At 38.0% G+C, this 24,482-nt stretch overlaps 1 protein-coding gene across 6 annotated transcripts in view; it reads right to left on the reverse strand.

Annotated features, from left to right (window-relative positions):
* Nucleotides 1-24,482, reverse strand: part of ralgapa2 (Ral GTPase activating protein catalytic subunit alpha 2) — a 153,009-nt gene that overhangs the window by 13,810 nt on the left and 114,717 nt on the right. For 3 of the 6 annotated variants that reach the window (XM_041253770.1, XM_041253772.1, XM_041253768.1), the window contains 2 exons: nt 3,244-3,368; nt 2,405-2,555 (listed from right to left, as the gene is read on the reverse strand). In XM_041253770.1, the coding sequence (XP_041109704.1) occupies nt 2,533-2,555; nt 3,244-3,368 (148 nt within the window). In that variant the 3' untranslated portion in view covers nt 2,405-2,532. Of the gene's footprint in view, nt 1-2,404; nt 2,556-3,243; nt 3,369-24,482 lie in introns of those variants that run through there. The other 3 variants (XM_041253773.1, XM_041253771.1, XM_041253769.1) reach the window with 2 other exon arrangements.

The raw sequence follows: 24,482 nt of genomic DNA on the forward strand, positions 1-24,482 counted from the left end.
CCAACACATAGAAAGTTCATTAAATGGTTAACAGATTTGCAGGTAATTTTGTATAAAGTGTCCATTTAAAACAAATAAATGAACGCTGCGTTGTTCAAAGCAGTTGCTCTTGACCGCTTATAATTCTCTGATCATCTCTAAAATGAATGCCAGAATGTCCATTCTTGTAATTAAGATACCTCTAGATGCTTGTCATCGCATGACAAGGTGTGGATGGAGCCTGACATGAGCTCTTAAAAGAGCAAGGCACCTCCAGAGCCTTAAGGATAGACACACACTGTGCAACAAATTCCTCTATTATTAGACCTGGGTGATTCAGTCTACAGGTCACCAAGTGGTGATGTGTTATCTGAACTCAACCAATGTTATAACACCCTGACAAGATCCATTCATTTACTTGATTTCAGTACCCCCTAGCGTGTATTGAATTACCTTTCTCAACGGCCAAGAAGACCTGGGCTTGCTAGTTCAGATTATTTTTGTAAATAAGAGGTACAGCCTTTGGGATGTAAAATAAATTATAAAAATAACCAGAAATACTACCATATATGTGTACATTTTTAAAAAAAGTGTATTTACACAGGATCACTGAAAAGTAACATGTATTTTCAACCATCACACTACTGGTAGTTCAGATGACACTCAATTAGGAGAGGTTAAACTTGTGCATAACCTTCTGGGGAAGAAGTGAGGAGGAGACTGGGGTTAAAGAGGCCCGCCAACAGCAACGGTGCTCCCAAAACATCCTATCAGTAAGGGAACAGACAAAAACACAAACAGCTTTGCACTGTGTAGGCCTAACTACTCCAGGAATAACCAACACCTTTGCATTGATAATATTTTACAATTTTATAAATTTTTAAATCTGCTCATAAGTGGTTAATTTCTAAGAAGCCACCGAAAAAATCCTGTAGAAAAAATACAGTATTTTTCCCATTGCAATGCTGCAGACTGCCTATTTTGAATAAGAAATTTTCATCGCCATTGTCATGACATGTTTAACATGTAGCTAAAAATGCAATGAACCCCATAGTGCGCTTGGAGACACCTGTTACCATAACTGGACCTCAGTTCATGTAATCGTGTTGATTTTATTAACGACAACAGCAACAACAGGACCCCCAGGAAAGCAATAAGCAACTACTTTTCCATAAGAGCAAAAAATGCTCAATAAATAATTTAAAGATCTGTTGCCCATATAAATAACAATGTAGAACTACAAGGATAAGGTTACTTCTTCAGCTTGTGAACTTTTTCAAGTATCAGTGAACTATAGTGTATAGAGAGTTGAGATCAGAATCAACCTACCGTGGCAAAAAAAGGACGTTGTGTTCTAAACGCAGCTACTGTGTGATTATTTTAAACTGTACCGCGATACTCTGCATTAGGTCCAAGGAGATTGTGGTGACAGCCGATTCCAAGCAGTCAACTGACAAAGATCAAGATCTACACTACAAAATCTCATAGCACCCCGATTATAATGCTTGCAAATCTATTCAAAGATGCAGAGTCTATGATAATAAAAAAAAAGCTGTTTGAAATTAATATTAAATGAACAAGAGGGCCTGCCTACATAAAACACTTTTATATAATGTGGCTATGGGCAGCTGTGAAACAAAGTCCTTCACTTGCGGACATAAAAAAAAGGTTGGGCTAAAATAATCTAGTCAAATCTAATTCAGTCTAGTCTGTACATCTCACACAGCCCTTCTATAAAATAATTCAATGCACCTACAGAAAAAAAACAAGACATAAATACCATAGATCTTATTAATCACAAGCCCGCCCACTTTGCTGTTTAGTATTCCAGTTACTGAAAGGTCAATAGAGGTCAGCACAGTGTGTCTCAACACCTCTCCGGGAAGCAGAGGCATTATGGAAATAGCCAAGGCTCCCTTCTGCTTCTGCTAGCCTCCTTATCTGCACAGCCTTCTACATCCTGCTGCTGGGGACCGCTTCAAATGCACACACACCTCTTCTCTTGTAACAGCTCCAAAAGCACACACTGTGGCCAATGGCTAAACAGTGACACATGTCGGATTTTTATTTGTGGACGATTAAATTCCGCTGAATTCAATTTATTTTTACAATTGATGCAAGACATTTGTTTAACATGTCAGATTATTGGAGGGTGGGGGATGAAGCAGATGTTCGACAAGGCAAACGCTGTTTGATGCAGTCTGTGGGTATAAGAGCTATGGGTTTGACTGCACACAATGAAACCAAAGTAGAATGCAAACAGTTATACTGTATAAAGAAACAGTGCAGCATGGCACTGTTATGGCATTTCAAATGGCAAGTTTGAGTAACTTCTTGATTGTACAGAATGGCTAAAACTGTAAAACTAGGCAGGTGTGAGAGAAAATAAGGAAACTAACAAACAAAAAAACTAAATAAAAGTTGTTTATTTCAGGCAGACTGCTGTTCTTATTGACAACATTTTAAAAAATGCCATGATCTAAATACATGTTTCATGTTATCATCAACATGTAATAATGTAACTCCCAAGTGAATCAGTAATAATGAGGGTTTTCACATCTTAAGACTTGACTGACCTACAAGGATAAAATAAACAGATTTACAGACATGAAAGAAAGACAACATTAACATTGTTACATTTATTCTTAGTTCGATGCACTCAGCCAATGCGTGTTTCAGTTTTTTTAACGAAGGCAGAGATTGGAAGATCGATAAAAACATATACATTCCACTTTATTTAGATAGCCAACAGGTTTATTTAACTGTTGGGCTGAGAATCTGAACACAGATGACTGCTTTGCTTCAAGGCCAGTGTGATGAACGAAGTTCAGCCTTCCATCTCTTGTATCCTAGCAGCATAATCCACATTGGCCATTAACAGCAGTGGCTTCTGCACTGAGGGATCATTTTCCGATAAGTAAGCATTAATTCTGTTTCAGCTCTGCACAACATATGCAAGGCACAGCAAGTAACCCACACCCATCAATGAATCTGAGCATACTATTGAAAGCAAGTCATTAACCTCGCTAGAACTGGAGGTTAACAGGAGTACCCGAAGAGAGGTTTATCTAAAAAAGAAATAAAGCTGACAGGGACAGCTTTGGATCAAAACAAATCCCTTAATTTATTTTGATATTCCTTAGTTTATTGAGATAAAGAAGGTTTGCTCCAAATTGGGAATGATTGCTCTGAGGAAAACAGGTGTGCATGAGCAGTGTTCCTGCATTTAAATGCAATAAAAAGACAAGGCAAAGAAAGACTTACCTGTTCCACTCAGGGTGTAGTAGCTCGGGGAGGGAGAGAACACTTGTGCAGCAAAATCTTCAAACGTCATCACTTCTCTGTGGCTCTGGACGATCGCCTCCAGGTACAATGCCCTTTCTTCATAGCTTAGTGTTAGGGTGTTAAGGAAAAAATACGTGGCTAAATCTAAGACAAAAAATAATGCTTCTTGAGCCTCTTTATATTAGATGTTTATAAATACTGTAGTATCACGGTCCAAGCAAGTGAGGTAAAGAATACTGACAGTGTGGAAAACAGGGAAGTAAGATAAAAATTAGCATACAGTTTCACTACAGTGAACTCCTATGTGAGGGCAGCAGTGCTTTGAGTCCAATCTCAGGCACTTAACTTGACCCAGGTGGAATGTACAGTCAATGCAGTGTATAACTGGCTTTGTTAAATGAGACAACAGGAACATACATTGTTATACACAGATTAATTGATTGATTGATTGAAGTGTAAATGACCTAAATAAAAAGAACAGAAGAATGAAAAAAGGAAATAAAAAAATGATAAAGAAATCTTATGTTTGTGTACTTAAAATGTTACCAGAGGTTACATACTGTAAAGGTTAACTCTGAACAAATGGCTTTGAAAAAAAGGAAAAAGAAAACATTTTATTGAAGCAATAATGGCACACTGAATCGCATCCTAATTAAAATGTAAAACTTTGCAATTTCAACACGTAATCGAAAAGCAGTCACCAATAAAACTTACAAGCGTGACGTGCCGAAGCATTTCCCAGCTGCCTTAATAGGACCCCTGCTTGTGACAGCCTTTTACAAGGAAGAAGGAAATCTTTCCTCTTTGTGTTGATCTTAAGGGTTGTCAGGAGGAAAATTGGACCCATTAAAAATTCTGAATTGCACTAGCACTAATCCCAGCAAATGTGCAGCTCTTCTGAAAACAGAACATGTATTTATTATTATTTGCCAAACAAAACTTGCTGTATATTAAGTTAACACCCTCCCCCCTCAACAATAAATCCTGCATGATCTTAAATGCCTTTAAGATCATGCAGGATTTCAATTGTTAGGTTTTAATTTGACATCAGTTATTCCTTATATACCAAATAGCTCACTGTGATTTGTAAAAAAAAAAAAAAAAAAAAAAAATCCAGTTTTTCACTCCAATAATTATTAGCTTTATGCAGCCAATAAAAACAATGTCTGTGATGATTCAGAGATACTGCATTGGAAAATCAGGCTCACATACAGAAACACCAGCAGCATCTATTTTATTTTTCCTTTTTCATTTCTAAATCCTGCTCTTACGAGCAATGGTCCCAAGCGAAGGTTCAGACATTGTGCATATGTTGCTGGCTCCTGCTAGCCCTTGTCTGTTTCAGGCTTGAACTCCTGATGACTCTAGCTAATGAATAGCCTGCCAAACTTCCTCAGAGTGGAGACACACGCCTCGACCAATTCTAAAGGGACTGACTGATGCCATTCACATCTCATTAGAGGCCTGCTTATTCCACACAGTGCTGGGCTGTTGACAAGGCTCTCCACCCCATATTGCCACAGCAAGCCACTGGCCCTATCAGCAGCAGCCTGACAGGCCTGAGTGCCCGTCTGGCAAACAGGCTCTCTGACATTAAGCTGGCACGTGCTGGCGCAGCAGGAACAGACTCAGGCGTGACAAATTGTTGAAAGAGCTGAGCTAAACTTGGGGCTGACAACCACCTGAGCCTCAGGCCTTACTCTGGCCCTGCCTTGATTCACTGCGAGGGCCTATAGTCTGCAGTCTGCTCACGGGCTCACTTTAAGCAAGGCAAAAACACTAAAAAAGGCCTTTCATGCTCTGCCTAATACCCTGCTGTTTAATGAAAGGCCCTCCATACTCAACACATCATCACACAATGCAGAGCACAACTGCTAACAAAACAGAGGAGTTCATTTGTATTTAGCTAAATAATGCATGGAAAAATGGTCAGACAAGAGACTTGCTATGGTAATGGTGACTCTATAATGAACCGACACAACAGAATGCTTTATTTATGAGGGCAGGAAGTCTTTAATACACAGAATACCAGCCCCACCCCCACACACAAACAAGGATGCACAGATCCAAACATAGGGCACAGTTCATAACATACACAAAATCAAAAGAACATGTTCCCAGCTGTTCTTCAGTAAAAACATTTTCCTGCTGAAAAAAATGATAAAGGGGGCCTAATAATCAATCTGTTTCATGAAATACTAGCAGTATTTTTTCAAACAGGAAATACAATCCAGAATGAAATTCGAAGAACGTACAGTACATTTTGATAGAGTACTTTTAAAAGCCTGTCTCTGTAATGTAAAAAACTAGAACGCATTTGGCATAAATGTTTATGTAGTAGATTACCACATATCATTAGATTGTAACTGATCAAATACATTATATATATATATATATATATATATATATATATATATATATATATATATATATATATATATATATATATATATATACAGTATGGACCTTTTGTTATAACAAAAGAAATTTTTTTAAATATAACCCGCAATTTATCAGTAATTACATTACGCAATCAATTTATTTACACATAAGTCTCTATAAGTCTAACTTTACCTTCGTGTGGTGTCCTATATAACTAACAAATTCATAAAAATTCGTACGTCCAGGTTCACAATTTTTCTGACTAAAGACAACGACGAAGACATCATGTGCTTTAAATAAATACATACAAGTGTATGCTTTAGGATAAGTCTTCCTTTGTTACACGCTGTTTGTACAGAAGTCATCGTACCTGCCTTCTCCAATTTCATCATTTCCCCGATCTCTATTTGAGAAGCTAAATCAGGACACTAAAAGAACATCACAGGATCCACTGCCATGGCAACAAGTATAACACAGCAATAACAGGCCACTTCCAGGGTATCAGGAGTATCAACAGCAAAATAAACATATTTACAGTGGTCTTTACAGATCTTCTAAACTTGTACTGTGCATTCTTCCAGGAAAACTTGTGCAGCTTTATTAAAAATAAAAGACCCTGTACATCTATATACATAGGAAATGTCAACAAACAGATAACCCAACAGACCCCACAAGGTCAACAGAGCCATCTGGCTGTCTATTATCAGAAATGCAGAGGAGTCCAGCATGCCTGTTATTCAGATTCCTTAAACAAATATTGACTGCCGCAGAAGCAGACAGGATTTCCATCTGATACCGTGCACCTACGCAGCCCAGTGCTTGTTAGTTTCTATGCAAAGAGCCCGGAGAATCAATCTCCCTAAACCAGTCAGCTGTAATCACCTGGCTGTTAAACAGGCTAACTGTTGTGCTGATGTAAGGATCACTGACAGCATCCTTTCATTTTACTGGTCTCTCTCCCTAGTTAAAGCTATCGGTATCATGAAAGGTAGCTCACCGTTGTCAATGACCAACTCAAATAATAGAATTTGACAGTTAAATACATTAACAGTTAGCAGGTGATGTGACAGATGATCTAATCATCTCTGGACATAATGCCCATATGCTACAGCTAAACTGCAATAGGCTGACCGTTGCAAAAGCTTGAAACATATTATTCCTGAAACTATCATGTTTCCATCTGTTATGCTCCAATAACCTACGCAATAATGCACACATCCTGGGGATTTCAGAACACTTTGCACTCAAACTACAACATAAAATACATAATCAGATATGTTTTAGAAAAATTCCCCCATTAATCGTTACACAGACCTCTGAAATAGGACACATTTAGATATGTAATGTTAAAACTGTGGAGTTTCCCTACTGCTTTGCCAGATTATTGCTATAAAATAAACTGACGGAAATCAATACAGAAAAAACAACTGTTTATCAGCAAAGTCAGTGCAATGAAAGACTGCCTACTCAAAATAAATACTGTAACCATACTGTACAAATTATTAGGCTTTTTATCAATCATTTTTTTATCTGAAGTGAAATCTACTGTGATTACACGTCAATGATAAACATGTTTGTACTAATACTATATGGAAGATTTTAGTTTTTTTTATGGGGTTATAGTACAGTGCTGCTTAAACCATCAACAGGATTTTTGTTCACAAATCAGCAAATTAAACAGGGAACGAAAAGCCTGAACAAGAAACAAGCCTGGGCAGGTTGAGGACTAAACTGAAGGGACTTTACAAATTATTATGATTATATATAAAACAGGAGCATATGTCATTTCCAGATGTCATTCAGATGCTCTTCAGAAAATGAACCCAAAACACTGTTGTTTTAGAAAGGTCACCCGCTCTAAGATAGATGACACAGTTGCCTCCCAGAACTGATTTTTATTCTTCCGAGGGTTGCTGCATCAGTAGTGGAAATGTGATTCTAGGTAATCCAGTGGCAGTGGACCAGCCACAAAACCCCAATCAAAGTGTGCTGGACTGGCTGAAAAGGCCGGATGGAGGCTGGATGGAGGCTGAACAACTTCAGCCCAAAAGTTACGAGATGAACCACGCTGGTATAGCATCAGGAGACTTAATGAATAAACACAAACTTCATTCTAAATACGTTGCTCTCTCAAGCAGCATGTCACAAAGGAAAATGCAGTTTTACAGATGTAACGATTTGTTCCATTTTGAGCAGCTGCTTTTTGCGTTCTTTGGAATCCTCTTAATCTTTGAGTATTTTGAATGCTACATCCTTAGACAAAAAAACAAACAAATAAAAACAGATTATAATCTGTCATCTGACAGACAGCAAAACTGGTGCTAGGCATACTTTAACAAGCACTGCAGGACTATTCTATTAATCAAGCTTTTAAATGAGCATTTGCAAGTAAAAAGGTCAGGGACTGGCTCAAGAGACAATGATACTCAAGAGAACATAACACCCTTAAAAACACAGAATACCCAAGCAATTCAGTGTTGACTGTTAGATACTAGCAAGCCCTGGGTTCAGTACAATGCCGGACATACATTACTCATAAGAGTTTCACAAAGTGCATTTTAGGTGCATTTTAGGTATAAAATAACATGCCTTTTACAGCTAAATAGGCTTTTCTGTTTTAAATTACTACAGTACTTCATATCTGAAGTGCTTGCTCACTGTAGTACAGTTACAGACAAAAGTATTGGCACCCTACACATAATAGAAGATAATTCAAGAAAACATGTAAAATTTACAAGAGTAAACATTAGCCACTAAATAATATGACAAGGACCAAAATGCAACATTTCTGGTAGTTTAACAAACAATATTTAGACAAAAAAAACATTTACGCAATTTCAAGTATTTGTTTATGACAAAAGTATTGGCATCCCTGCTTTAGTATGTGTCCTCCTTTTGTTATTATCATGGCTTTCAGACATTTATGATAATTCTTAACCAGTATGTTACGTCTTGTTATTGAAATATGAGCCCATTCTGTCTTACATATTTCCTTCAACTCAGATAGACTGGGTACACAATGTCTGGCTGCAGCTTTTTTCAGATCAGTCCAAAGCATTTATATTGCATCGAGATCTGGTTACTAAGAAGGCCATTCCAGAACTTGTCTTAATTTTCTTTAAGAATTCCAGAGTTGACTTAGCCGTATATAACAATTGTTATATTTAACACTCATCGGATGATAGAATTCTGTTTAAATGTTTTATGAATTTTCATTAAAAGTGGTGGTATCTGGAGCTCTGAGGTGGCTGTCGCCATGCAGCCACCTCAGAGCTACAGCGTCAGAGGACAACGCAGCTCTGGACAGCTTACAGGCACGCCCGCAGGCGCTCGGCCAGACCTGGTGCACAGTGAGTCGAGAACACACTGGCCGACCTAAGCACCTCTCCCAGCAATTGTGCACCGGCCCCTGGGAGCTCCCATCCACGGTCGGCAGTGGAATAGCCTGGACTAGAACCAGCGAGGTCCTGCGCTCCACGAGCCTTTACCGGATGCACCACTTGGGAGCCCCTGGTCCTTGGCTTTTAATCTTGGATTTTTTGAACTGCTCAGACGATTCTCCGACCAGCTGTAATTTTCTCTGGATGTACACTTTTTTTTCCAAGCATTTCAGATGAACTTGTTCTGTGGTACTTTTTGATTATTGCTCCGATTGTGGATTTTGGTATTCCAGATTTCTTAGATAGTGTTCTGTAGCAATTTCCTTTGTTATAGTTTGCTACGAGTGCTTTTCCAAAACGAGAATCCAAGTCCTTTGTCTTGACCATCATCTGCTGTGTTGTCAAAACACTCTTGCTCAACAGATGTTGGAAATAATTACCTCTTTTTTCTGGATATTGACTTTATAATGGTTTTCAATCAACGTATATTTTTAATTAGTTCTATTACACTTTTACAGACTTTTAATGTACAGGTGCCAATACTTTTGTCATGAACAAACATCTGAAATTGCTTTGGTTTGTTAAACTACCAGAAATGTAGTATTTTGGTCTTTGCCATTAATAGGTTTGTATTTAACATGCTTTCTTGAATTATCTTACACTAAGTGTAGGGTACCAATACCTTTGTATGTGACTGAAGAAGGCAAATGTAAACTGTACTTGGGGATAACTTTTTTTATTTTTTTTATTTTTTATTTTTTTAACATTTTTGCTTTCTGAATTACCCAGGTCTTGGTGAGTTAATTTATATGATATTACTGCTGTAAGAAACTGCATTTGCAAATCAACACTCAGTAATATGTTTTGTACTTAACATGAACATGGGGCTCAGTCTATTCTAATGTGCCCAGTTAACCTGTGCCAGTCAAGTTAACCTTCGAAGAGTAACACTCTGAAACATTGCTGGTATCAGTGTGATAATCACCCTCTGCCAGCACAAAGGATCCACAAAAGCAGAGTGCAAGCATTACAGACATACCACAGATTCCCGTATCCTAAAAGGGAATGCGCCCCTGCAATCATAAGGATGCTGTAAACATCTCATTAATTTCATCAGCTCAGAGGCCTTAATGAAGTGTTAACAACGACGGCAGCAGGACACAGTATGCAGTGCCTGTATAAAGCTGCATTACTGAAAACACAATAATCCTATTTACTTCCCAATAAGCAAATGAACTGATTATAGACCAACAGGTATTTTATGATTAGGTCAATGAGCAATGCTGTTCTGTACAGCTGGCTCTTCTATTAGTAGTATTACTTGAACAAGGGTGTGTTCACAGGGTGCTGTCTCACTGTAATGCACTTAGTACTCAAAACAAAGTGTCCAACATGGCATACCTAATATTGCCGCTAGTGAGCCAACAATTTTCCTAAGATGACTGTATATGCAGCTTCTATCATGTTGTTTTGATAACCTTACTCCTCAATGTGTTCAGGCTTAAGCTGAAGGCTTTCATGAGTCCCTACATTGCAAATTGCAGATCATTTTTTTGATTTGGTATTCTGTACTGTGTGACATACATGTGCGCCACTACTGTCCTATATATCCCTGTAGTCAGAGTTATGAATTCCCCAAAGGAGATCAACAGCAGTATTCATATATATTATACTACTTCAACAGCAGCCTCAACATTCAAGTTTCCTTTAAACAATGCAAAGCCTCCAGAGGATTAAGAAATAATGGCCACAGAGAACAATTACACACTCATAGAATGTCACTTGTGATAATGAATGTCTGTACTCGTTTTTATAACAATTGGATGATGAACTTTCTATTTACCAGTATATGTAACCCCCCCCCCCCCCCACTTTCCACAAAAAATAAGAATCAAGAATTTGATTACCTCAAAAATAAAGGCGTATGACCAGAGAATACAGTTGAACTTTCTTTAATAACAACAGTAAATACATCATCCAAGGACAAGCTCATGCTACTTTGTGTGTGTGTAGATAGATAGATAGATAGATAAATATAGTCCTTTACCCCCCAAAAATATGCTATTCAAAACCATAGAACTGCAACATTATTTAATTCACATGAATACATGCCCATGAATGAGTCATGCGTAAATCTCTCTGAAATGATGTCTAAAGATAGCGCACTACGGCACAAACAGAATTACAATGGCTGAGTCATCACCCACATGAGCTGCGACATTGTGAACTCCAGAAAGAGAAATAATGTGCTATCTGCCCTGGGGCTGACACTGAAGAGCCCTGAAACCTGCAAGCCGTCACCAATGCTGGAAAAGCAGGTGTTGATTAAAAATTGTCAAGCATGTGTGAAAGGGACCTGTTGTCACACAGGGCCTCCTGTACATGTTAAAGCTCATTCCAGCTGAAGGATCTGGAGCTTCTCTGTCTCAGTGATTACAGGAGACAAATCCCCAGGTCATCCCTCCGCTGAGACCAGTATAACAATGTATCTGTCCCATTTTATCAGTGTGTGTGCAGCTGCCAATGGTCATGTAGTCTAATTACCTTGCTTGTTCATGGAGTGAGCTGATCAGCAAGGGGATGCGTGGGGGAAGGTGAGGGGGAGATAAAAAGACCACATGTAACCATGCCGTGATTCCCCCTGAGCTTCATTACAGTTTATAATCACACTCAAATCTGACAAGATATACCTACTTGAACAAGTCTGTTAATTGTCCTTTCCACACAGACCTTGGGCAGCAGGGTAAGTGCAGGTTAATTGAACCTTCTGGGACACTGGATGACATCACTTCACAAATAAAAGCCAAACACCATCATCAGTGTAGACCAGTGGTCCTAAATTCAAGGCATTTTCAGACTGTATAAAATATGAAAACTTGTAATGAAGCCAAGTAATCAACAGCATCTTTTTCTTTTGCAAACTGTATTGCAGATGTATTTCACGACACCATTGGAATTGAGCAGCAGCCTCAAAAGACTGTTCCCCTGTAATATCTTTTATTCTTTTCAGAAGGGATAGCAGTCAACAGGTTTAGAGGCTAACATGGAGAGGTTGTGAGCCAGCCAGGGTATTTGCAATCCCATCGTTTAATAAACAAAAGGCACCATAGCACAAATGAGACTTCCAGGTTTCAGTAACTACTGAGGTTAGGGATCTGTTAGAAATGGTAAAAGTGTATAATAACTGTATTACAAAAGCAAAGCCGCCCTATACAATTGGTGAGACAGGCATACAAAGACAGACAGACAGACAGACAGACTACCGTATATCCGTTATAAGGGATTTTGACACAGTAATTTTTAGTACATTTCACAGGCGAGATGCGGCAAAAAAAACAAGAGTTCATGGAAAGGTCACCAGATAATGTAGTTTTAGCTTCATCAACACACACAAGCGCTTTTAAATAGTAAAACACAACCGATAATATGAACACTATTGCTTTTGACTACTGACAACTTTAAATGTTACTTTAGAATACAAAACTTACAGTACATATTTGAGAGATCATTTCTGGTCGGAGTCAATGGTCTCTGACCCTGTGTGAAAAGACGAAATTAGGTCATCTACAATCATGCGATGTGTGTCTCTTTTGGAAAGGGGTACAGCCTTAACAGATCATCAAACCTTTCAGCTGTTATTCTAAAATACCTCACATATCTCTCTGAATAATGTCTGAAGTTCTGTCTTCTGGGTTCTCTGTTGGTTGAGAGACTTTTTTTAAATCCGGTTGTATAGAGGTACAAACTCAGCACATATACTTGAATGGAAATGTATCCAATTTTGTATTTAAAGTATGAACAACAGCTGCGACCGATTTGCGAAGTCAAAAGGGCTGCGACACCATGTGTCCCGTACAGCAAAGTGAAGCGGCACAGCTTTCAACTGTCTGTGCCTGACGTATCGCATTCATCTGCAACAGAAGTGCTTTATGAACCAGGCTTTAATAGTGTTCCCACGATTCTGAAACAAACAGCCTGTTATAGAGAAAGCCTCTCCAAGGGGGGCTCCCGAGTAGCGCATCCAGTAAAGGCACTCCGTGTGGAGTGCAGGATGCGCCCTATAGCCTGGAGCTCGCAGGTTCAAATCCATGAGATGTCATTGCCTACCATGACCAGGGGTTCCCAGGGGGTGCTGCCCAGGTAGGGAGGGATTAGGTCGGCAGGGTAATCCATGATTCACCGTGCACCAGTGACTCCTGTGGCTGACAGGGCGCCTGCAGGCCTACAGTGGAGCTATTCAGATCTCTGAAATTATGACTGGGCAGGAACACATTTCAGAGGACGCATGTTTCAGCCTCCGTTTCCCGAGTCGCCGGGGGGTTGCAGCAGTGAACCAGGATTAATAATAACACAATTGGTGATTCCAAATTGGGGACAAAATTTTGGTACCAATCATTGGCAACGACTTAAAAAAACAAAACAAAAAAACTTCTCTGATGCATTTGTTGTTCTGTCTTTACAGAAAACAGCTCACTCAAAATTGTTTTGTCATTTTAGCTGTCACCAATTTACACGCTTGCTCGTTCCGCTATCTTGTTCGCTGACCAGCCTAGTTACACCTAAATGCAGCATGCATACACAAGCACACAATTTACATATATAGTACTCGCAGATTTGTAGTTTCAGCGCACAACATACTACATTTTTTAAAGGAAATAAAATAAAGGACAAATAGTGTTTTTGCATCTATTTCCAAGATTTTAGACTTTTTTCAAATTCCCAATTCATGATTTCTGTGAAAATCGTAGCCTTAATTATAAACAATATAAAAAAAAAAACAACAAAAAAAAAACCAAATGCCAGAAGTGTTTAATAATATTCTTGTTATTTCAAATCATATTCTAAAATTGTTATTATCACTTGTGAACTCAAGTGTTTTCCAGGTTTCTCCACAGCCGTTGTAGCTACAGTGTCAGTTCCAGCCATTGCACAGCTGTGTTTTCCAGTGGTGCTGAGGACAGCTCCCAGGGCAGCTCTCCTGCAACATTGTCAAGGCAGGGAGGCGCATTCTATTTTAATCTAATTGTGCAAAACAGTAGCACAAAAAAGAGCAGGTTTTATGGGTTGTTTTTATTACTATCACGATGTAATTAACAAAACATTTTAACAGGTCTGTGAAGCATATCCACCACCACGACTGGTAGTACAAAATACAGAGATCAGGGACTTGAAAAAGTACAGCACTGTGAGCCTCATCCACTAATGCACATAGAAAAATGGAGGTTTAACATACATACAGTTTTTTCAACTTTTATCAAAACTAAATAGCTGGACTCTAAACACAGAGAAAACAGACGTGTTGGATAGACAGACATACAGACAGCGTCTATTTAACCCCACATTCTGACTAGCAATAGCCAGTGGTAGAGACTGTCCTATTTTCTTTTATTCTGAAATGGTCTGAGTCTGCACTAATCCCTTTTATATTTATAAGCCTGTTCCTGAAAATAAAGGCACAAAGCCAAACCCATTAAAATAAGAGAGAGTGACATTGTAATTGCCGTAAGAGCACAACATTATTTTGTAAGGCCAAGGGCTGTAGTTTAAGCTGACAATACTGCACAATGTTCTGCAGAATGCTAATTCATTATTAACGGAAACACAGAGGCAGCTATAGTTTTAATGATGCTGATGGCATCTGCGAAGGAATGATTGTGATGTATTAATACAGAATCATTTATTTTAGGTTCAAGCGCATCTGCACACCCATTCAGAGACAAACATTTTTTATAGTGAACAAGACAATTTTGTCATGCAAAGGGAATTGAGACATATTTCATAAGCCCTTAGCTATGATTTAATGAGGGTACTAATGAACTATCTGGAGATGCAGATAGTCTGAACTATTGTGTTCTCATGTAACACAGTTGCAAGAGGCCAGGGGTCAAAAAAACAGTATCTTCAAATATTTAGGCCTGTCAAAAAAAAGTCAATACTGAGTTGAACACTACATTCTTTAAATCAGTGGACTCATTACAAGTACCCCAAAAATATAGCTGTTAATCTCATTTTGCTTCCTTCATACTTTCCAAAATAATAAATAAATAAATAAATAAATAAAAATGTAATGAATGCTTGCTGTTCCTGACTCAAGGAAACACAATAAGCATGATTCTGGTAATTAGTAATTAGTGTCAAACATGCTAATTAGGTGACTGACATGTGTACAACCTGTAAACATTTTTATATAAACCCTTCAATATTACAAATGTTGCATTTAAAAGACAATGAGCAGAGTACTGGGGTGTTTCACTGAGGGCATTAACATGAAGGCAAATGTATGGCCACATTATTACATTATTTATTATTAGCAGCATTATTTAAATTGGAACCCCATTTATTTGCATTCAAATACGGGAACTTTCTGTTGTGTTTTGTGTATTAATGCACAATTCACTGTGGAAATAAGCAAGCAAGTTTGAGTTAAAGAGCCAGCTGGCCTATATATATATATATATTATATATATATATATATAGCTGTTCAAGCTTTGCCTTTGGTCAGTTTAGGGACCAGCTTGCAGGGTACTTTTGATTGACATCACTTCCAATAGCGTCTGCTGCTTTTTGCAATTAGGATATCTGCATTTCTAAGATGGGAGTTAAAATTTTTACTATCAACATCCAGTAAAGTTTCTAAACTAGGCTTATTACTAAAAATAACGTAACAGTGTTTGCAGTTTCTTACTTGCGTTCCCCACCCCACACACACAGAAAAGGCACAGCTTGAGTACGGCACGCTGAATGAACTTTACCTGAGCTGATTAGGAATCTGTGATACTCAAGAAAGAGGAAAAGTATAAATAATAGGAAGAAAGAGAACGGACTTCTGTGTTGGCAACAGCTATTTAATCCTAGCCCCAAGCCATACTGTGCAGTCAGGCAGGCTATTACATGGCAACAATTAGGCGGCCAGAGCAGAACACCTGGTACTCCCTATTCCAGGCCTTCAGCGACAGCTGACTGTACAATCTCCCTGACAGGTGGTCGTACTTCAATCACATTAGCTAGTCATTCTAGGGTTAATAACGAGCAAGTCTTTCTTCAACCTGCCCACACAGAAGCCTATTCATTCACTGCAGACATTGTGTCTTTTACTGGTTCTGAGATAATGTAGCTTAACACTCTGGAAAATGAAGATCTCTGTAGAATGATATAATTCAACAGTGGGTTATACTTACTTGGTATCTAGGCTAATGTTCTAGACTTGCCCATTCAGCAATGGACTATCCATATAATAATCCATCTCTATTAGACCTTTTTTAAGACATATAAAAGAAACTTGGATGTACCAGACATTTTCCCTAATACTGAAAAATGCAATGGCTAGAATGAAGTGATAACAGTGTTATTAATGTCACAACTTCCAATGTTGATGAGAACTGATGAGAAGTCCCGACAGGCATTCAGTGTCTCCTTGTTATTTGGTTTGGGTACGCGTATTACACATTCGCTTCTCGCATCGCTTCAGGTGTGTAGTGGCCTTAAGAATTAAATCTGTCGTATGTTAGAAAACTTGATGCCATATATTCAACAAAAGAACAAAAGTTGTTTCACAAAAGTGAGGTCTGTGAAGTCAGAACGTTGCTCAGATATCCTTAAACATGGACATTTTGAAATCACATGCCAGTAATTAATACCCCCCCCCACTGACCCCCCCCCACACCACCCCCATAGTTTCTTTCAAAGAAAGGTTATATAAAAAGTCCTCCAAGTTAAAACTTGCTACATTAAAAAAAAAAATAAAAAAAAAAATCTTGCTTTCATTAGCAGTTCCTTTCACTTCTATCCAAGGTAATATTATCCCATCTTGAAGAAGCATGGCAGAGCCTCTTCTACAGCTAAAAAAACGGGCAGCTCTTCTGGATGCAAAAAGAAAAAATGAGCATTACCACATCAAAGGGTGCATTGGTAGAGAAGTGGGGAAAGCAGCACGATGCACACTTTTATCTTTGTTCACAATCTAGCAAAGGCTGCCCTGAATTCCATTTTTAACAAACATGCTAATGTGGCTGCAAGGACATCGTTTACACCAGACCAAAAAGAGAGAGAAAAGCTGGCAAAGCCCTTGCACTGTTTAAAGTGGCATTGCTGTGTAACTAATACATAACTAACTAACTCTGCTTTAAAATAACACCACCATAGGCATTCTAACTTGGACCTGCTGGAAAAAATACTAAACAAACATTACCTAGGTCACATTTATACAGATGAAAACAGCAGAGCACCCCATTAGTTGTTCATCTTTGAAATGATGGTTAATTTCTATTGGCTGGTATCCAGAGATGATCCTTACAGTAAAACAAAAGGAGCTATAGAGGGTCACTCCAAATGTTGCCCACATTTACACTATGGGTTAGAGAGGTGGATTCCAATGCAGATTCTGATATCAAGAGATTTCTCTTCATGACTTGGCATCTATTAAAAGCCATGGTAAGGATACACTGCTCATATCAGTCAAGGACAGCTGTGTTTTGCCAATAAGGTACAGTGTAGCATCATGTGTTCTAATGAGGTGACGTGAAACAGTGAAGTCACATAGCTGAAACCACTAGCCCTTCAGTGTTTACTGTTCCCTGTACACAAACCTTCTGGAGAGATTCTGAAGGGAGACTAACATTGAAACACTCAACGGGAAAGTATACAGAAATACTAGAATACTACAATTCTTTGAGTTTAACAGTGTACAACAATGCATATGTTATGAACTTGCACATATGATATATGTAGAAAAAAAAGAAAAAAAAGAAAAAAAAAGAAAAACGAACACGATTTGTGTGTCTTTGCAAATACAGCTCTGGGTGGTTTGCCTCCCAGGTTACATGCATTCAAAGAGTCTTCTGATTTGCTCGATGGCTTGTACTGATGTGAAATGATATAGTGCTGGTACTTGACATCCCTGTTCCCTACAATACCTTCTTGGTATTGATGATTAAGAAGCTACTGCTTTGGCTGTACCAAAAGTATCCAATTTAAAGCATGTTTAAAGCGGTAAGCAGCATGTACAGAATGCAAGATTCACTAATTAACACAGCTGCAGTGCCCTGACAAAGAAAACAAGAACCAATCAATGTGAAATAGGGCGGCATGGAAATCCATTTAAAAAACTTGAGCATACTAATGGCTTTATGTAATGCAAAGGACTTAAGAAAAGTTAATTAATTAAATAGGACTTAAAAAAAACCAGATGGGATGGCTATCTGGCCAGTAATTCCGTGAGCAGTGGTTTACACACCGAGGAGGGTCCATGAAACATGGGATAGCACACCAATCACAACTGGTAAACTTATTTGTATTATTATTATCATTTAAGGGGAGGTGAGTCATAATGGAGACAGGTCTGAAAATCTGATGAAAATCAAAAGGTGCTGCTAAATGAAATCATCTAGATGCTATTTTACAAAGCAAGTAAATAATGCTCAGCACTAGATCTTTGATAAAGGACAAATTCAAGTTAAATTGTAGCTATTCCCAGAACAGAAAGTTTTCCAGAGTAAAACAGCTTAGATAATGTATACTGAATTAAAGAGCAGTGCTAATATCAATTGCATATTATAGAACGCAGGACACTGACAGAAAGCAGAATCTTCAGTCCTTCATTTACAGGAAAGATCCATTTAACTCTAATAGTTTGGTATTAAACCCCCAAAATACCAACCAGTACCAAGCACCAATTTAATCTGACATCAAAGAGATGCTATTTTTAAGGATATCAGTGACTAGCCATTTGTACAAATGAAGGCATTCAGCACATTTTACTTTGTAAGCATGGAAGCCAAAGGTCATAATAACACCAGCGTGCAAGAAAATTGGACAATTAATACTGCTGCAAGTCGTTCTGTTTTCAATTCATATGCCAGGGTATATTAATACAAGTATAATGCAGTTATTTATGGCATATCCATTGCTCCACATGTCTTTATCTTACAATGAATAGAAGGATATCCCATGCAAGTTGACAAAGGCTCAAACCACATCAGCTATAAAAGGACATCAATTATAGGTGAATAAACCATTCAGTAGAATTACACTTCTTTAAGACTGATACAGTATTTCTTTCTTTCTTATTTTACAGGGTCAGCATGACAAGTGATGCAACAGCCAGGGTATTAAAGTATTTTCAGCCCCCCCATGTATCAATTGGAAGTGACACTGTGAAAGCAAGCCATTTCCAATTATCATCCCTCTGAGAAGTACACATGTTCTTTTCAATGCTCATTTATCTTTATATCTATGACAGATCCAATGCGTATCTCACACGCAGGGCCATTTTATTAACTTCCATGTGTTATCAAGCATTAAAGTGTGATTAAATTGCATAATGTCAAACCAAGTCAATAACTACAGTAAATACTGGAATCTGATGGAAAAAAAAAAAAAAAAAAAAAAACACTAAAACAAAAGGGCTAAAAAAATGAATACTTGTTTAACAAAATATCTTTCAGACTCCATGTCATTAGTAACACGGAGCCCAATGCTTTTCTCATAGTATAGACAACCTGTTCCTGTTGCTTTAATTAAGTATGCAAGTTGGCTTACAAAGAGGCAGAACAGACCTTTCACCTGGTGAAAAGCACACTGCAAACATCACAGCTTCTTTATTTCACTGCATCCCTTTGTTTCTGCTAACGTCTGTTTACCAGTCATCTACCTGTACTTAACGGGCTATGAAACCAGACACTACAGCCCCGGGGTTTAAAAGTGAGGGTGTGGAGGCAGGCTTTTATTTGAAATAAATAGATAAATAAATAAATAATTAGTAATGCTATGAGTCATTTTGCATTAGTGTGGGGGAAAGAATACTTTTACATGTTGTATGAAGCTAGACGCCATATGCCATGCGAGGACCCTATTACTTGATTCAGTGCCATTGCTGACAGGCAGACACATGTCTATCCCCAGAGGATGGGCTGTCTCTTTCCAGGGTGAGTGCAGGAACCCAGTGATCTGAACACACCAGACATTGTAACGAGCAGCAGGAACAGCTGGTCAGCCAGCAAGGTGCACCAGTGGCCCAGCACTAGAATGATAATGGGATTAGGTTAAAACATTCAGTGAAGAAACTGGGATCACGGGGCTGCCCCCCTGACTTGGGCATCTGAAGGATTGTAGGCATGTAAATCAGCTCCCATTGTTTGTCAGGGAGGGTTTAGAAAATTATGTAAATACAAAATCGAGGTGAAGAAGCGTGCTTCCTTTGAAAAGAAAGAAGCAGCAGCAGCAAGTGAGATATTATGATCAGGAGGCACAGTCAGGCTTTCAAGTTTATCTGAAAAAACAAACAACAATCCATCAAGATCACCTCAAAAAGAAGTGCAGGTCTTACCAAAAGGAAAGAGTCATTAAGACATTACACTATTAAAATTACATTTTATTAATTACAAACATTGACACTGTTTTAGCTGGAATTCCATTATAAGGTAAACAACTAATTTGAGACAAAGAAATTAATAACTTGGGACAAAGCAACCAAACACAATCAACAACAACAATCAGCTATATAATTACAGGTCAACTAGGATGCAACTAGGATGGAAGTAGGATGGAAGTAGGATGCAAACCTTTTTATGCACAGAATGAAAATGTGGCCTTCCAATTAGCATTTGGTGAAATGATCCTAAAAAACAGAACAGAACTGCACACTAAATAAAACATTTAGCACTGTCATTTAGTATGGTGGGGTCGCCACTGTTATTACAAATACTACAACCTTTAAATATCAATTAGCTAGAAGTAACTGATGTAGAGCCACTTGTACAACTATTAAAGTACCACTGCAGCTCTGAGTTATACCGAGTGCTCTTATGCTCTAACCACGGCTGGAAACCACGGCTGGAAACACAACAGGGTGCTTAGATTGGGGAATGTCTGGTGCCAGAAGTGTTTTAGGTTACTGGACAGCATGCTTGCTATGGTAGCATTCTAAGGTCTATTTTTGACAGAGAAATTGAAATTAATCGGCATTATCTTATTGTGCAATAAGAATTGCTTTATTTGTTTATTAAAGCATATTGTATGGCAAGGCTACTTAATTAACACATTTTTCACCAGTCGAATCAAACCTACTGAATAATGTTACATGAATATATTGAATTACATACCGCTTTGTATACTTAACAGAAAAAATTGAAAAATGTGACATTTCTAAATCTAACATGAAACACTCTACTACTGTTATGGATTCCGGTACCCTTTTGCGGTATCAGTTTGCAGTTTCTTTGATGACATGATGTTAAATAAAAGATCTAAATTATGTTTGTATGTTGTTTTGTTTTTTTAAATAATGTCTGAATCCTAAAAATCTAGGTATGCAAAACTTTTGGCCATAACTGTAGCCCAATTTGAGCTATCGTTCTATGTCATTAATTTCAACAATAGTTTGGAATGTCTGTGCTTCCAGGAACCTGTTCTATCTGACAATTTAGTCCAGCTGCAATCAGATCATGTGATCTTTAGCACATGAAGTTAATAGATATTGCCACAGTACATGTTTATTTTATCTGTTGCGCTGCACATAAAATCAGTAAATATAACTGTAGCTATAACTTGCTATAATTCTAACTGTTGTAATCCTAACTTGTTGCATGCTAGCCCATATTGTATTTTAGTAGTACTTTTTGCACCTACAATGAAAAGGAAACCTATTTCCTTACTCATGCATTTTATTGTTTCTTGGTGATTCCAACTGTAAAATCAACAAAATCAACCAGAGAAACAACCACAGCTGGCAGCTGGCTCCCATGCTAACGAGGAAGCACGTTCCTATTGAAGAGTGACACACATTTCTCTGAGAGCAGCAAGTGCACTGTCAAGAGAAAGAACCACCTTCACCATCCCATGTAATGCTACCTAAAAGCTTTGCCTTGCATGACTTCTTACAGGCTGGAACAGATTATAGCTATTGATTGCTTTCTGGAGATGGATCTCAGTGTGGGAAGAGAAGAAAGAAGCAAGGACAGCTAGAGAAACTATCGATTCTATCCAGCAGGGAAGCTGCACTTCAAAATGAAGGTCAGCACTCTCTTATCCCACCTATTAGAGCTGTCGGAACATTCATCAGCACGCTCCAGAGTCACTGTGACGAGATCAGACTTCTCCGTCTCAATCTTCGACCTCTCCTGTGATAGCTGGTTACTGTGACTGACAGGGAAGCTGAATGTGACAAGTTCAATCTTGTGTTCTCCTTCAAAGAAAGTAACAGGGACTGACTGCAAAAACTCTCCTAGTCAGAAATGATCACTTCAAACCACAACTGGAAGCTGCAATATCACAGAGCAAGAAGGGTAGACACTCAGATTGGCAAAGAGTTATGCACTCTAGTTTCTGGGAGTATCGTTTAAGTAAAGTTACTTGTGCAGTAAACTCGAGGTTCTACTTACAAAATCAAGACAATTATACAATACAATAGGGCTTTATGAATCAAGACTATAAAATAAGAAAACAATTAAATTTGAATTGAACAGTGCCTTTGTATTCTACAGTATCAACAACCCATAATTAGGAATTGCTGAAATATATAAATAACAAGTAGAAAATGGTCTCCAGTTACTCTTTGTGTAAAGTGTTAAAAGCAAACTTTGAAAGGTGTGCTAACGAAGGTTTAATTAGCACTAGCAATACAATAGGTGGCCTCACTTTGCTATGTTGAAGATCTTTCAGCCCCTTGCTTCAATTTGGATTAGGCAGATATCTCAAAGATAGCTGCTGCTGCTTCCTGGTAGGAAATCACCTGTAGGTCATTTTTTTCTCCAATCATGCCATGTGAATCTACCACACAGGAAGTGATTACACAGCATGAAGAAAAGTGTTGTACTTGAGAAATCTGCATATCTGAAATGAAAGAATAAATAGCCACAAGATCTTCAACACAAGGAAGGGGGAACAATGACAAAGCTATGTCAAGATGTAAAAAAACAAAAATCAACACCCTTTAAGTGCTAAATTATCTTTGGGATATCACTGTATACTACATTTAGGGCTTTTTATTTTCCTTCTCTCCCTCCCTTTAACCTTAATTAACAGTTGTTAAGCCTCAACTGAATACCAGATTCTTTAAATTAGCGACACACTACTAGAAACTAATGCAGTGGAAATTAATAAGCGGAATTCTGCGTTTAGAGCCAGAAAGAAATGCAGGTTCAAATAGAATCAGGTGAGATCAATGCACATCGCTTGTTAACTCAGTCAAGATATGAGGGTAAAAAGAAACAACTTCCTTTGGTAATTAGTGTTTGATTAAGAAAGCGAATCGGCGCAAAATATGTTTAAAAGGGACATCATGTGATCAAAAATAAAATCTGAAAACTACAAGCCGAATTACATTAAAAAAATTATTCTAATATGCGTAAAAAAAATAAATAAATAAATACAAAAAAAAACCCTTCAAATATTGTGACCTCGATTAAAACATTTTTTTGGGGCTCCAGACTTTTCTTTAAGGCTTACAATTTGTTGCCTGAATAACTACAGTTCATGTTTATGTGCAGACACACACACACACATACTTGCATCTTACAAACATGTGTATCTGCATGCCCACCTTAAGATGCTGAAATCAATCACAGCACTACTTGTAATAATATATTTATTTTGTATAGCGCCTTTCATTAAAAGAAATCTCAAAAGCAGTGTACATTACAAATAAAATTAATGCACACAAATGCATAAATATACATAAAACAATACAATAAAAACAATGCAGTGCAGTGAGCCAAATTAAAAAATGAGTCTTGTGTCTTGTGAAAGTAAGCCCTGCTTGCACACTGCACTGAAGACTTCAGCTGTGCAGAATGGGCAGCACCCAGTGACACATCTATGCCTTGGCATTGAGGACTTTGATGGTTAAAGCTTTGCAATCAATCCTTTCTAAGCCCTTTCTCGGCTTCAAAAGGAGACACATTTCCCCAAAAACACTGTGCTAGGATGAAAGTGCATGATAAATAGCACTTAGTAAACTGGGGCAGCATGTGTCTTTATTTGTGTCTGCTCAGGGACTTGTGGAAAGATTTTGCTCATGCTATCACAACTCAACCAGCTACATGGCAAGTTACATTTTCATGCATGACTGAGGAAGCATCTACTACATGACATTTCATAAGTGAAGTCTAATGAGATCAGATAAATATGAAACACAACAGCTGTTTTTTTCAATTAATAATTTATGCAACAAGATGCGTCGTTTCAAAAGCACTGCAATTTACTGTATGCTGGGGTAAACGCCATTGTGTGCAATGTACACACTATAATGACACCAAGACTTACTAAAGTCCTTAGTTAACACCGATGAGTTTTTTGCTATTAATTGTGATTTTGAATACTAAATGCACCAGGAAATTGATGTTTGCTGTATAGAGTGTGTCAAATTAGAATCTAATTAACAGTAATGATTGTGTAAAAATAAAATATGTTCCTTGGGAACGATGAAAAAATATAGTCAAGTCTGTGCTGCATCGGCTACAT

Source organism: Polyodon spathula, chromosome 6 (genome assembly GCF_017654505.1).
Source record: "Polyodon spathula isolate WHYD16114869_AA chromosome 6, ASM1765450v1, whole genome shotgun sequence".
Taxonomy (NCBI): domain Eukaryota; kingdom Metazoa; phylum Chordata; class Actinopteri; order Acipenseriformes; family Polyodontidae; genus Polyodon; species Polyodon spathula.